Consider the following 14,193-nt stretch of genomic DNA (forward strand, 5'->3'; position numbering starts at 1 on the left):
TTTTCCTTTAATAGAATTATTATGTAATTTTCATGCATTAAATGTGTCGCTTTTATGTTCCAGATGAAGCTGCCTGATGCTGTTCCGCCATCATTCTGTGCCGAGTACAAACCTATCCCGAATGCAGGCTCACCTGTGCAAATCAAAATGCTGTGTCGCATGCTCGCCCAGCTGCTGTGTGACGCAGGAATGGATCCCAATGGGGGCCATAGTAAACAGCCTAAGGTACAGTAGCTAAATGACAGTTACTGTTATCTTCCTCCTTAACTGTGGATATTAAATTCATTTGTTTTGTGTGGATTCACTTCGTCACTCCACTCAGTAAGCATCAGGACAAGTAACTGTAAGGAATTTCTGGAAGCTTACTCCCCTCTCCCCTCCCAACAGAGACTACAGAGCTGCTGTCCAATACTTAAAAAATATGCTTTGTTTGTCAGGCTGCATACATCCTGAACATTTGTCGATAGAGCATTAATTCTTAACAATTTCATCTGCTGGCTATTATCCCTTTCCTCTTCTGCAGCTCGCACTGTAAGTCCATTTCCTTAGGACTTATTATTTTCCACAGGAACTTGTGCTCAAACTTCTTGGCTTCTCTCATTCCATCATTTCCCATTGTTCTGACATATTCATTTGCATATATACATTCTGCTTTGATCATTGTGTTACAGTACCTGAATTCAGCTTTTCTCAAGATTGTCTTTTTCTTGTATAGGATGCTTGTCCTATATGTAAACTGGCACCCGTCTTCTCTCTCCTGCTGTTGTCAGCTTATTTTTAAATAGTTTCCATGTGTCTTATTTCATTGAGGTATCTAAAACTGTCCACTTTTTTCTGTTTCACCATACTCTATGGTTAGGAGATAAAACACTGTTCATATGTCATTTATGTTTGACAGAAATCTGGATGCCAGCTTTTTCTGCTTGTTCCTTAAGAATGTTTGTTCACAGCTGTCTCTGTGTTTCGTGACAGTATTACCAGATCATCGTCCAATGCAAGGCATTTTACTCTAATGCTGTTCTTTCAATCTTCATTGCGAACTTTGGTAACTCTTTCCCAGCTATTTACTTTCCCCATTCTTGGGTGACATTCTCTGACACACAATTGAGGAGAAGCCCTGTCAGACCCCAGTTTTAAATTAAAACTCTTTGGAGAGCCCTGCCATGAATTTTGATTTTTAGTGTGTTTGTGTTAGTTTGCATGATAATTTCCTTTGTTTTGGGTCCACTATGAATTCTGTCAAAATGTCAAACGATACTCCCCAATCGACCAAATTTAGGCTTTGTTAAAGTCAACAAAGACCACTACCGTATCTCTTATGTCTAAAAATAGTTTCATTGGATGGTGAAAACAATTAAATAATATCTTTTGCTTCGGCAGTTTGCAGTTGCAAGTGTTAAGACTTTCCTGTTTCGGGGAGACACATTTTCTAGCATTAACTTGCAGTGCATTAATGAAAATAATGTATATGAATAAGTGTGTGAAATGTATTTTGAATAAATTTTTTACAAATGATGTTCAACATTAGCTTCTGCTTTGGTTTGTAAACAGTGCTTTATGCAGAATTGTCATGATATTTAGCTATTAACTTGTTGGGTTCTCCATTCACTCTATTGTCCATGCAATGTGTTAGATTCATTTTTTTTTTTCCACTTGCAAAAAAAAAAAAAAAAAAAAAAAAAAAAAAAAAAAAAAAAAAAAAAAAAGGGTTACATTGGTTTCCAGTAGCATTCTGAACATTTCTGTACAAATAAATGTTTTATTCTGGTGCTATTGTGAAGCAGTGGTAATGTTTATTTATGTAAATTTGATAATACATCATATTACTATAGTAATGTCAGCAATACACCACTGTGTGTTGTTGATGTGGAAATGTTTGTGCAAGCTGCTGTCTTTTGCAAAAAGTAAAAGTGCTCATAGCTCTTAAGGTGTGCATTTTAGAGCCCATCTTCCCTAGATATTTCTTTCTTGTTTTGGTCCAAACTACTGAAAGTTTGTCATTGAAGTTCTGGTTCACGCTGTATAGGCCATATATAATGTGCAATTGAAGTGTGTAAGAATGTGCACTTTGCAGAACTGTATTAAGAAAGTAGTATCTTATATTTCAATAGAAAATGGCTTTGAGAGTGTTCATGTGAATTGTTTACTAAATGACAATGCCTGTACATTGTACTTAATGTGAAAATTGGAACCCATTTCCTTTATTATTTAAAGCAGCTGATAAAGACCCACTTCACTTGGTCATATGTTCCTCTATTTTTCTGAAAACTTTCCAGATCACTAGAAAACATTTGAGAACATTGCAAAATTAACTATTAAAAAAATCATAAAACTGATATTAGTCACTCACAAGTACTCTTGAATGCCCAAAAATACTTTTAAGTGCTCTTAAATCCACACAATTTTTCAACAATAACTTAATTTGAAATATAGTTTACTGTCACTCACTCATTATTTCTTTATAGAACACAGAGAACATTCGAGAATATTCTAAAACATCCAGAACTTTCATAAATAATATTAGAGAATGTTAAAGAGAACTCTGGAACTTCTGTTTGTTTGTTGCCAATGAAATACACTTGCAAAAATTGATAAGATTCATTTGGCATTCATATGACCCCCCCCCCCCCCCCCCCTCTGGTATACTGTAATTGAAAACACACAGGACTAAGAAACTGAAACTTCCTGGCAGATTAAAACTGTGTGCCCGACCGAGACTCGAACTCGTGAGTCATGCTTCGGTAGCCCAAATGGTAGAGCACTTGCCCGCGAAAGGCAAAGGTCCCGAGTTCGAGTCTCGGTCGGGCACACAGTTTTAATCTGTCAGGAAGTTTCATATCAGCGCACACTCCGCTGCAGAGTGAAAATCTCATCCTGGAAACATAGGACTAAATTGATGTTCTTCACTGCTTATGGACGAACCAGCAAATGATATCATTTCAAAACAAGCTTTATATACTCTTGAACATTGCAGAATTTGTCTCTTTTTATTCTGGAATTTCTGAAGTCAGGCTGTAATTCTGGTAGTGGCACCTCTATTGGTGCCAGTCAAATTTTTCCACTCATGCAACACATTCATGATGTTTCTCTAATGACATTCCTAGTGCCATGGAACCGACACACTTGATCCATTTATCAGGACAACATGTTTGTGTCTGTTGTATGCTTAAGTGGGATCGTAATGGAATGATCTGTCTGCCAAACTATAATCTCTTTCTTCTGCTTTGCACGTCTTGTACACTAATGTTCTTGTTCTTGTACTTCTGATGATTGCCTTTCTTGAACTTCTCATTGCACCCCTACTTAGTTCGTCATAATCTTGTTTCTTCAGCGGTTACTTTACATCAGTTTGCTGAGTGTCTCACTCAATTTTCTTCTCTAATTTTTTCTCTGTTTCCTCTCTGTCTATTCATTCTTTTAGGTTGTGAACATATATGCACTTCTCACCCGTGATCTCTTTCGTTTCTTGCGTTCTGTCTCCTCCTTTCAGTTCACCAGTGGCAAGATCGTCTCTCTTATGTATTGAAACCCTGTTAAATATTAATCTTACTTAACACATTAAAATTTCACTTAATACACTGTTCACTCTCTTACACAATTCACTTTCACTAAATTTATTTCACTTTCTGTCATTTTCACTTTTCCTTTATCCATTCTAATCGATGTCTGAAAATATGACACGTGTGTCGTGTTGTCGCCTGCATACACACTTCTGCGATGGAGCATACCACCACCAGCATAACAGGATAATGGAACATTCTCAAGCAGTGTAGGACAGTCTGGAAGATTCTAGAACATGCTAGAAGATTCTATAACATTGTAGGATACCATGTGACATAATTCAGCATTCTGGCAGCCACTTTGTAGTGGCAACTGTTATTACAGGGAACAAGTAAAGGCTTGGCATCTTGCAATACATAGATCACTTAAAATCAACCCATAACATTGATTGCCAGCTGCTTCATTGCCTTCTCCTCTTTGAAATCCTCTTTTGATGTCCATATCTTCAAAAACAATCCCTCCAATTTCAAGCAGAAACCTCCTTTATGGATGGGGGATGTAGGTCTAGAGGGAAACATTCCACGCGGGAAAAATATATTTAAAAAGAAAGATGATGTGACTTACCATACGAAAGCGCTGGCAGGTCGAGGTCGATAGATCGACCTGCCAGCGCTTTCTGTTTACTGTAATTATGTACAGTACATTGATTACAAGGAAACAGAACAGCTGGCCATGACAGTTTAGAGTATCTAACACTTGCGGTGGAAATATTTAAACCAGTAAATAATAATCCCAACCTCTTGAACTAAATGCTTCTTCTGTAATTGGAAAAGGGGGCTGATGGTGATGTTTGGAATAGGTGCCAGCACACTTGGATCTTAAGTTGAGAGGCACCCATCGTAATGATTCATGTAATATCCATATACAACTATAAAAATTGATTTATGTATATGTGCGTGTGTATGTTCCACATCTCCTCCTAGACCACCGGACCAATTTCAACCAAACTTTTTGTACAAATTGCTTACTGTCAGGCAACAATCACTTTGTGGGTAAGAATCACCTACCTATAGTAGTTTGGGAGATATGACGTCATAAACACTGAGATATGTGAAAAACTGCCACATTGTGCATGATGTTTAAATTTATTACTTCTTTGTTACTAACTCTATTCAGAACACATTTTGCAGACAGTATCCAACATGCTGCTGAGTATACCTACAAAGTTATATCATTGTAGACACAGATCAGGAGACATGATGTCATAAACATAGAGATGCATGAAATAATGCCACATAATGCATGATGTTTTAGTACCATTACTACAAAGTCACTTCTACAGCTGACTCAACTTAAAGAGATCCCCGACAGTAGCAGCATTCATTTTTTGTTTTCATTTCTAATAGAAAATTGGCAAAATTAATACCTGGGCATTGCAGTTGGTCCCCCCTCCCCCAGCTAGTTGTTGTTAAAGTGCACCTAGTGAATTGCTTAATATCGTCCGTTCCTTACATGTCACTGGTTTTGGAGAGCTCCCGAAAAAGAGAATTAGCACAACAGTGGAAATATTGCATGCAAAATTGAATTGTCAAATCATCAACAAACAAAAAAATTGCTTTTATTGTGTAAGATTTGAGGAAGCATTTGACCTTGCAGATGGAAATAGATGATGGTCCCCTAGAAAAAGATGTGAAGCCATCTCTCACCTCGGTGATGACGGAGATGATGGACAAGGAAAAAGAAATGCAGCAGGCAAAAGCTTCTCAGCAGTCTGGAACGGTTACTGTGAAGGTGAGTTGAATTCATTCTCACTGTTTGGGTAACTGTTTGTACTGCGTCAAAGATTGGAGATTTTGGTGTATAGTGTAAGAATAATTGTAGCTATGTACTAAATGTGCAAAAGTCACAAAGGAGTGAAAAAACTACCTCATGTTCCATCGAAGAAGGCTTGCAAGAAACACTGAGTACGTTTTATAACAACAGTAAATAAAAACCGAAACGAGTTCTCCTCAAGAAATGGCATAAGACATGGGTGCCAATCTTCAGTGATTCCTTATGTTCGTTTGTTCATTCATTCTTCTTTCATCATTCACACATCATATTCTGCAAATTCCATCATGAAGGAAAGCCTTCAGGGACATAGATAAATTCAAGTTATCCAGTAACAGACAGTAGCAACCACTGTTGGATTCTTCTGTAAAGTATTCTGACAACAAACTGACTAGTGCTAATCTACTCAAACTGATAATTACAATAATTACTCCTACATCACTTTACATGGAGCCTCATTTGTGAATGCGCATTGATCTTTACTTCTAGTTCTTTATATTTCAGCATCAAGCAAAAGAAGGCTGAGGCGTTTTTTGAAAATGAGTTGAAATTTTACAGTTGACCAAACTGTAATCATTCTGACAGATTTAAACTGTTTGTGGACTTGTTGAACCCAGATGTTCCCTCTCTGGGGCAATTCTATTCCAGTGTGCTTCATACTTGCCTCAAATGTGTAACCCCAGTGTAATATAAAGCAGAACTGCTCTTATGTACTCTTCGTAAATCTTTTGATGATGGAAGTGAGGCTGACATAAGTATCACTTTTACTGCATTTAGATACTAAAGTATAAGATAAAAGCTACAGTAAACTATTAAGATAATGGATTAGATGTACTATCGGTATAAATAAGTCATAAAAGTACAAAGCAAACATTTAAAAAAGGCAGGACATTCGCTGTTTCACAATAGAGACGGCAGTGTTCAAAGCTTTTCTATTACAGTACGTTGTCATGAACTCTGCTGAAGACGTTTATTATACAGCCAGTAATGGCTTAGTATTTTTTTGTTTAATGTTTAGATGTCTTCTAATTGTATGTGTTCTTTTGAAATTTATTTTTATCGAATGTAGGTTCCAAAGCAGCGTGTTCGCACACTGAAGCTGTCTGAAATTACAAAACCTCTCACGACCGAGACCTGTGGAAACATGATGCGGGCTGCCGTGAAGCGCATTCTGAAGGCGGAACGTGCTGCAGCTGTGGGCGGAGTTATGCCTGTCCGAAGCAAAATAATCTCTACACTTGCTGTGACTTTCAATACTGATGTTAGAGATGGTGAGACATGGGCAAATTATAGCTTTAAGTGGTCAAATATTTTATTGTTACCAATAACCAGCTTCCTAAGCAACTGTACACATCTACTATTACATGTGCATTTCTGCTCCACCTTTCTACACTCCATTGACTTCGAGCGAAACGGATTAGGGTTTCAAAAGAAATGAATATTAGTAGTGTACATTGTTAACAGAAGAAAATTGTAAATCTAACTTTGATACTCAATTGTTAATAACTGGAGAAGACTAGATTGTAAAGAGAGCGGGGATTAAAATTAGAATGACAAAGTTCATAAGACACCAACAGTAGAAATTTCTAAATCATCAGGATGGAAGCAGTAAACAAAAATGGGGAACACAAGCACTTATTTTTAGCTGATTGATGTGTGGTGTACACAAATGATTAACAGCCCCAAGAGACTTGTAGCTTTCTAACCCCTCTCCCCCCACCCTCTCCCCCCCACCCTCTCCCCCCCACCCTCTCCCCCCACCCTCTCCCCCCCACCCTCTCCCCCCACCCTCTCCCCCCACCCTCTCCCCCCACCCTCTCCCCCCACCCTTTCCCCCCACCCTTTCCCCCCACCCTCTCCCCCCCCACCCTCTCCCCCCCCCACCCTCTCCCCCCCCCACCCTCTCCCCCCCACCCTCTCCCCCCCACCCTCTCCCCCCCACCCTCTCCCCCCCACCCTCTCCCCCCACCCTCTCCCCCCCACCCTCTCCCCCCCACCCTCTCCCCCCCACCCTCTCCCCCCCACCCTCTCCCCCCCACCCTCTCCCCCCCCACCCCCTCCCCCTCACCCTTTCCCCCCCACCTTCTCCCCCCCCACCCTCTCCCCCCCCACCCTCTCCCCCCCCACCCTCTCCCCCCCACCCTCTCCCCCCCCCACCCTCTCCCCCCCCCACCCTCTCCCCCCCACCCTCTCCCCCCCACCCTCTCCCCCCCCACCCTCTCCCCCCCCACCCTCTCCCCCCCCCACCCTCTCCCCCCCACCCTCTCCCCCCCACCCTCTCCCCCCCACCCTCTCCCCCCCACCCTCTCCCCCCCGCCCTCTCCCCCCCCGCCCTCTCCCCCCCCGCCCTCTCCCCCCCCGCCCTCTCCCCCCCCGCCCTCTCTCCCCCCCGCCCTCTCTCCCCCCGCCCTCTCTCCCCCCGCCCTCTCTCCCCCCGCCCTCTCTCCCCCCGCCCTCTCTCCCCCCGCCCTCTCTCCCCCCGCCCTCTCTCCCCCCGCCCTCTCTCCCCCCGCCCTCTCTCCCCCCGCCCTCTCTCCCCCCGCCCTCTCTCCCCCCGCCCTCTCTCCCCCCGCCCTCTCTCCCCCCCGCCCTCTCTCCCCCCGCCCTCTCTCCCCCCGCCCTCTCTCCCCCCGCCCTCTCTCCCCCCGCCCTCTCTCCCCCCGCCCTCTCTCCCCCCCGCCCTCTCTCCCCCCGCCCTCTCTCCCCCCGCCCTCTCTCCCCCCGCCCTCTCTCCCCCCGCCCTCTCCCCCCCCGCCCTCTCCCCCCCCGCCCTCTCCCCCCCCGCCCTCTCCCCCCCCGCCCTCTCCCCCCCCGCCCTCTCTCCCCCCGCCCTCTCTCCCCCCGCCCTCTCTCCCCCTCTCCCCCCCACCCTCTCCCCCCCACCCTCTCCCCCCCACCCTCTCCCCCCCACCCTCTCCCACCCCCACCATCTCCCCCCACCCTCTCCCCCCTCTCTCCCCTCTCCCCCCACCCTCTGCCCCCCACCCTCTGCCCCCCACCCTCTGCCCCCCACCCTCTGCCCCCCACCCTCTGCCCCCCACCCTCTGCCCCCCACCCTCTGCCCCCCACCCTCTGCCCCCCACCCTCTGCCCCCCACCCTCTGCCCCCCACCCTCTGCCCCCCACCCTCTGCCCCCCACCCTCTGCCCCCCACCCTCTGCCCCCCACCCTCTGCCCCCCACCCTCTGCCCCCCTCTCTCCCCCCTCCCCCTGTCCTCCCCTCTCCCCCCTCTCTCCCCCTGTCCTCCCCTCTCCCCCCCTCTCCCCCCCTCTCACTCCACCCCTACACACACCCTCACTCCCCTCCTCACTCCCCTCCTCACTCCCCCCTCTCTCTCACCCCTCTCTCCCCCTCTCTCACCCCCCTCTCACACACCCCCCTCACTCCACCCCTCACACACCCCCTCACTCCACCCCTCACTCCACCCCTCTCCCTCTCCCCCCTCTACCCTCTCTGTACCCCCCCCTCTCCCCCCCATCTCCCCCCTCTCCCCCATCTCTCCCCCCCATCTCCCCCCCTCTCCCCCCCTCTCCCCCATCTCCCCCCTGTCACCCCCCTCCCCCCTCTACCACTCTCTCCTCCCTCTCTCTCCCCCCCCCAGAAAACATGTAGCATGCAATTTGTTACTAAGAGTCATGAAGTGTTGCCTCGATGGAATTCCACCTCAACATTTGTATCTCCGTAATTGATAATAACTGAGCACATGTCATATGGACTGTTTTATTTAGATTAGCCCATACTACCACCTCATAAAATATGTACTATTTCCCCTTAAACAGGCTGCATAACAATGAAATGTTATTTACAAAGAGCTTCAATGTTCCCCCGAGGCAGTACATCTAGTCTTTGTAAGGATGAGTGTGTGGATTGGTTACATATGTTTTGTATTTCTAATTGAAATTCATATTTTGGAAAAAAAAATTGTTTTGTCGCCGTTTGATACCCGCATATAATACGTGAAACAAACAAAAAACCTGTAGAAGCCGTCTAAAAATGGTAGTGCATCTGCTACAATCAAAAATTTCTGGTCATTTAAGAAAAGAATACTGGCAAATTTAATTACTATGGGAGAAGTGCTGGTAAATGTGTTATTTGTTAGGAAAAAAGACATCACCGAGTCATTGTATGTGAAACATAAGCTGTCTTATATCGGGGGAAATTTAAAATATCCATCTCGGAAACGGAGATGCTATAGCTGATTCTTTCATAATAGGAAATTTAAAATATCCATCTCGGAAACGGAGATGCTATAGCTGATTCTTTCATAATATCGTAGATGCAGCTTACTTGTCAAGGGTTCATACTCGCCATTTAACCGCAATGAGCTTCTAGGTTGTTCAGTAGTTACCTGTACTCTTAATCTTCTCTTGCGTGATTTAGCATTGTCTTAAAAAGCATGACTGAAGAGGTTGTAGACTTACTGACCTCTCAGAGTAGTGTCTCTGAATCTCCTCCTCCTCCAGTGGCCATTTGTTGATTGCCTGGAGCTTTGAGTGATTTTTATAACTTTACAAAACACTATCAAAGTAGATTTTCATTTTGTACTTCTTTATTTTTGTAGCTGCATTCGCTGGTGATATACTTTAAAAATTAACCTTTGCACTTGTAAGAAGTCTGATCAGTAAACCACATAGACTTTGATGAGTCTAAATTATACTGATAGGTAATAATATATAGTCTGCACCCAAATTTGCTATTGGAGATTTACAGAAGTCACCATATACATTTGACTGTACTCTATCGTAGCTTGGCGCAGACAGTGTTTAAAGAATTGACTGTGTAGTTGTGACTGACTTGGAACTTCACATGATGCTAAACACAGGCTGACCGTATACATTTGTGCTCTACTGTAGCTCATCACAGGATGACTTGGGCATTGAGTACAGCGCCTGTACTGGGTGCTACACAAAGAGTGGTCAATATCAGGTATATAATGGGAACAATAATTTGAAGCAAAATAATTTAGTACCCATAGGCTCCAAAATTTATGCCTCTAGAGCTATGAGCACTTATTCATCTTTGATACTGGGAAACAAATCTCTTCTTCTGCAAGCTATCTGTTTTCCTTATTTTGGGAGGAAGGAGTATGGGTGAAAACAACAGAAAATTGTCAAGTAAATATGGGCTCTAAAGTGAATATCTTATGAGCTATGGGCAGTTGTTCAGTAGAAGTGACATGTTTTACAGTACCAAAACTTGTAAGGTACACTCTTAGAGACCGTATTTACTTCAGTTTTTCCTTGTTTTGATCCATACTCGACCTCTCAAAATATGGAAAGCAAAGAACTTGCAGAGAAGAGATTTGCTTCACAGTGTTGAAGATATAGTGCTCATAGCACTCAAGGTGTGCACTTTAGAACCTGTGTTTACTGGACTTTTTTGCAGTGAATGATAGTTTCTGTCATATCCCTGAATATTGACCGTTCCTTCCTGGGGCACCCATTATGAAGACGTATGTAGGACAGTTAACACAAAATGTTAAAATACAAAGTTATTACAATCAAATCATTATCATCCAATAACACACCTCATGTAATGAAAGATTGTGACATAGGTGACTTGTCAGCTCTAACAGTATGTGCAGATTAATGATATTAATCTAAGGTTATGTAATTGATTAATCTAAGGTTATAATGCATATGGTGTTACTTCTACAGACAACTATTTTTTAAATAGTTAGCATTAAAAAAAAAAAAGTCTGTGTTGGGAGAGGTGTGGGGGTGGCGCACTCTTGGTGTGGACATTAGATTTAGCTTTCCAAATAGAGGTTTGCAGTGTTGTTTCTTTTTTGCTCCCACAGTGGCTTGGATGACCTTTTTCTGTAGTCTAAAAGATTTGGCTGGATTTGTTTCCTCAGAGCCCCAGAAAATTATACTGTATCTATCGATTGAAACTAAAGTGTATAATCTAGTGTTTCTAATGCTAAACTGGCGATATTACATAAGACAATCATGACAAACGAGACTGTTTAATCAACTTTGTACAGTGTCCACATGCTTGCACTCTTATGTATTTTTACTTAGTAGTACACCAAGGCATTTGACGCACTTTGCAATGTCCAATGTTTTATTCATGTAGTATATTTCACGTATACATTGTGCATGCAGATCATTTTGTGATGAAATGAACAGTTACTGTTTTTGCAAAGATTAATTTCAAATTATTATTTTTGGCATATGCCCATTTTTGCTAAGTGCATATTCAATATGGTGGATTATCTCTTCACCAGTTTTGCTGAAGACTATCGCTGTCAAGTCGTCTGCATAGAGAATGGTATCAGACGTAGGCTGCTGTGCCATACCAGTGACCTGATACAAAAATAGTTGTGACCTTAATCTTGAAGCTTGTTGAATGCCAAATTGTTTCTCCAGCTAAGCAAAAAATTTCTTGCTACTGTAAATGAACAAGTATTCTTAGTTTTCTATTTGCTAAATACCATGACATCCAACACAGAAAACCAGTCAGTTTGTGGAGGTGCATTCACATACCCCCCCCCCCCCCCAAAAAAAAATAACACACACACACACACTCACTTTCTATTAACAAGATATCCAATAACTTGAGTGACCAATTCATTTATTTCATAGATTGTGCTGCAGCCTGTTCTGAAACTATAATGATTGCGTAAAATAATGCTGTGGGATGAATTATGATTTTCAGTCTAATCAGATGCAGCTCTTTCAAATATTTTTGAGGAAATTGGTAACAGAGAAATAGGCCTATAGTTCCCCTTTTCGTCTAGTTTGCCCTTTTAAATGAAGTGACCAAAGTTCAGGATATTTTAGATGATGATGAAAACATCCCTTGCCAGAAGACTGGTTGATTATGAGGGAGAGTGGATGTAAAATATTATGACAAACTATTCTTATAATTCTAGTGAGAATCTCATCCCAATCTAAATAATATAATTTTTAGGGACATTAAATTACAACATAAAAGCCAGGAGAGTAGAAAATATAGATGTACATTAGACAGAGAAGCTGTTTTGATTAATAATTTGCTTAAAATTCTTAAAAAGGTACAAATGTTAGATTCTATATAACGTAGCAGAATTTTATACATGCACTTGGTAATTTATCGAGGCTCACCAAGAATTTTCCTGAGCCTCAAATTTTCATATTTCATGAACTAATATGTTACACAAGTAGAGTTAGATATTTCTGTAAAAAGGTAAATTAGAACTACAATATCGTGACCCTGAACTTCCTGAAGGATTACATTCTAAGATTTGAAAATTCTGGAAAACAACAGTCCTGAATAAAGCTAACTTTTTAATCATGCAGTTAAGAAAAGATATCTTCATATGAAAGAAGAGTGAAAGTTTTTAGCTGGGGCTTAGTGATGGAGTGCTAGTGGTTTTAGTGAATTTTAAATTTTTGAATATTTCATTTAAGAAAATATTTATGCATGACTTGTTAACACTGTTATCAGTTATCTGTTAACTATATTTTGAATAATGGTTTGGTAAATACAGCTTGGATAAGAGTTCGGAGGTCTCATATCTGCATAGTGTACGTATGGAATAGAGGATAGAAAATAAAAGAAATTATTTTCGTGTAGGAGTGCTGTACAGGAAGTGGAGCAAATATTCCGCCTTGCTGTGTTTCGAGATGCTCCAGTGTAATTCCTTTGAGCTGCATTATAGCCCAGGAACCTTTGTTGCCTGATACTATAGGGTGTTTCTCTGTTTCATATGTATATCTTTCCTCTTTATCCGCATAAAGATGACCCGCTGTGCTGCAGACAGTTTCCACATTATAGCTTTTGGCCAAGGCCTTCTTCAGTAAAGAAAACACACACCTCCTGCACACAAGCAATCACACCTCATGCACACATGACCGCTACCATCAGAGCTGTGGTAGCAATCGTTAACCTGAAGCTACAATGTGTAACTTCTCATTGTGCCTGTGTGCAACTCAACAGGTTGTCTTTTTTCGTCATTCCTGTAATTCATTCACAGCATTCTAATTAACTGAAAAGTAGATTCAGCATTAGACTGTTTTAACCCATGTAAATACAGGGTTATTCTAAATTATGGACCCATTTTCAAAACTTCGTATTTATTCAAGTACAAATCCAAAATGAAGAAGCTTTATATCAACAAAAAGAGGAAGTTCGAAAGTATTTTTTTTTTTCATAATGTTTAATATCAGTTTAATAAATTTGATAGTTTGTTATTAATTAGTTTTAATAATTATTTAATAATTAGAGATGTGATCAATGTGGCCACCGTTAGGTGCATGGAAAACATCGACACAGTAGCCACACACACAGAAGCATATCTGCCATTACTGAGTTCAAGGCAACAGTGATCAGATTCCACAGATTGTTCAGAATGGTTGGTAGAGGCGGAATGTAAACAGCTTCCTATTGCCACACAAACTCTACCGGCCACTTCTGAAGCCATCACCGACCGCCAAAAACTTTGAAACTTCCTCTTTTCACTGATATAAAGTATCTTCATTTTGGATTTGTACTTGAATGCGTATGAGTTTTTGAAAATGGTTCCATCATTTACAATAACCCTGTATTTATAGTATTTTCCATCTATTATTGCACTCAGTCTACATTCCTTAAAGTGTGCTTTGGTTCTTTGTAATAGACTCATCGTGTCTGAAATATTCCTGTGTTTGATTATTTACAGTTGTACTGGAATTCCTCCTCGAAGACATCAGAGGTAGGATAGACCTGGCATTTGCATGGCTTTATGAAGAGTACAGCTTCATGCAGGGCTTTAGCCGCCTGCCACCATTTATAAAACGTGAGGAGACACCCGAGCATCGGTACGACAAGCTTTTGTGTTCTCTGGTGAAGTCACTTGGTGATCGCCCAGGCCAGGAAGGCAAAGATGGCTCGTGAGTT

At 42.1% G+C, this 14,193-nt stretch overlaps 1 protein-coding gene across 1 annotated transcript in view; it reads left to right on the plus strand.

Moving 5' to 3' along the window:
• The window catches only part of LOC124717129 (symplekin), a 126,148-nt gene that overhangs the window by 55,011 nt on the left and 56,944 nt on the right, over window positions 1-14,193 (plus strand). The window contains exons 9-12 of the mRNA XM_047243866.1: window positions 64-225; window positions 5,158-5,292; window positions 6,401-6,602; window positions 13,976-14,186. Of these exons, the coding sequence (XP_047099822.1) occupies window positions 64-225; window positions 5,158-5,292; window positions 6,401-6,602; window positions 13,976-14,186 (710 nt within the window). The remainder of the gene's footprint in view (window positions 1-63; window positions 226-5,157; window positions 5,293-6,400; window positions 6,603-13,975; window positions 14,187-14,193) is intronic.

Source organism: Schistocerca piceifrons, chromosome 9 (genome assembly GCF_021461385.2).
Source record: "Schistocerca piceifrons isolate TAMUIC-IGC-003096 chromosome 9, iqSchPice1.1, whole genome shotgun sequence".
NCBI lineage: Eukaryota > Metazoa > Arthropoda > Insecta > Orthoptera > Acrididae > Schistocerca > Schistocerca piceifrons.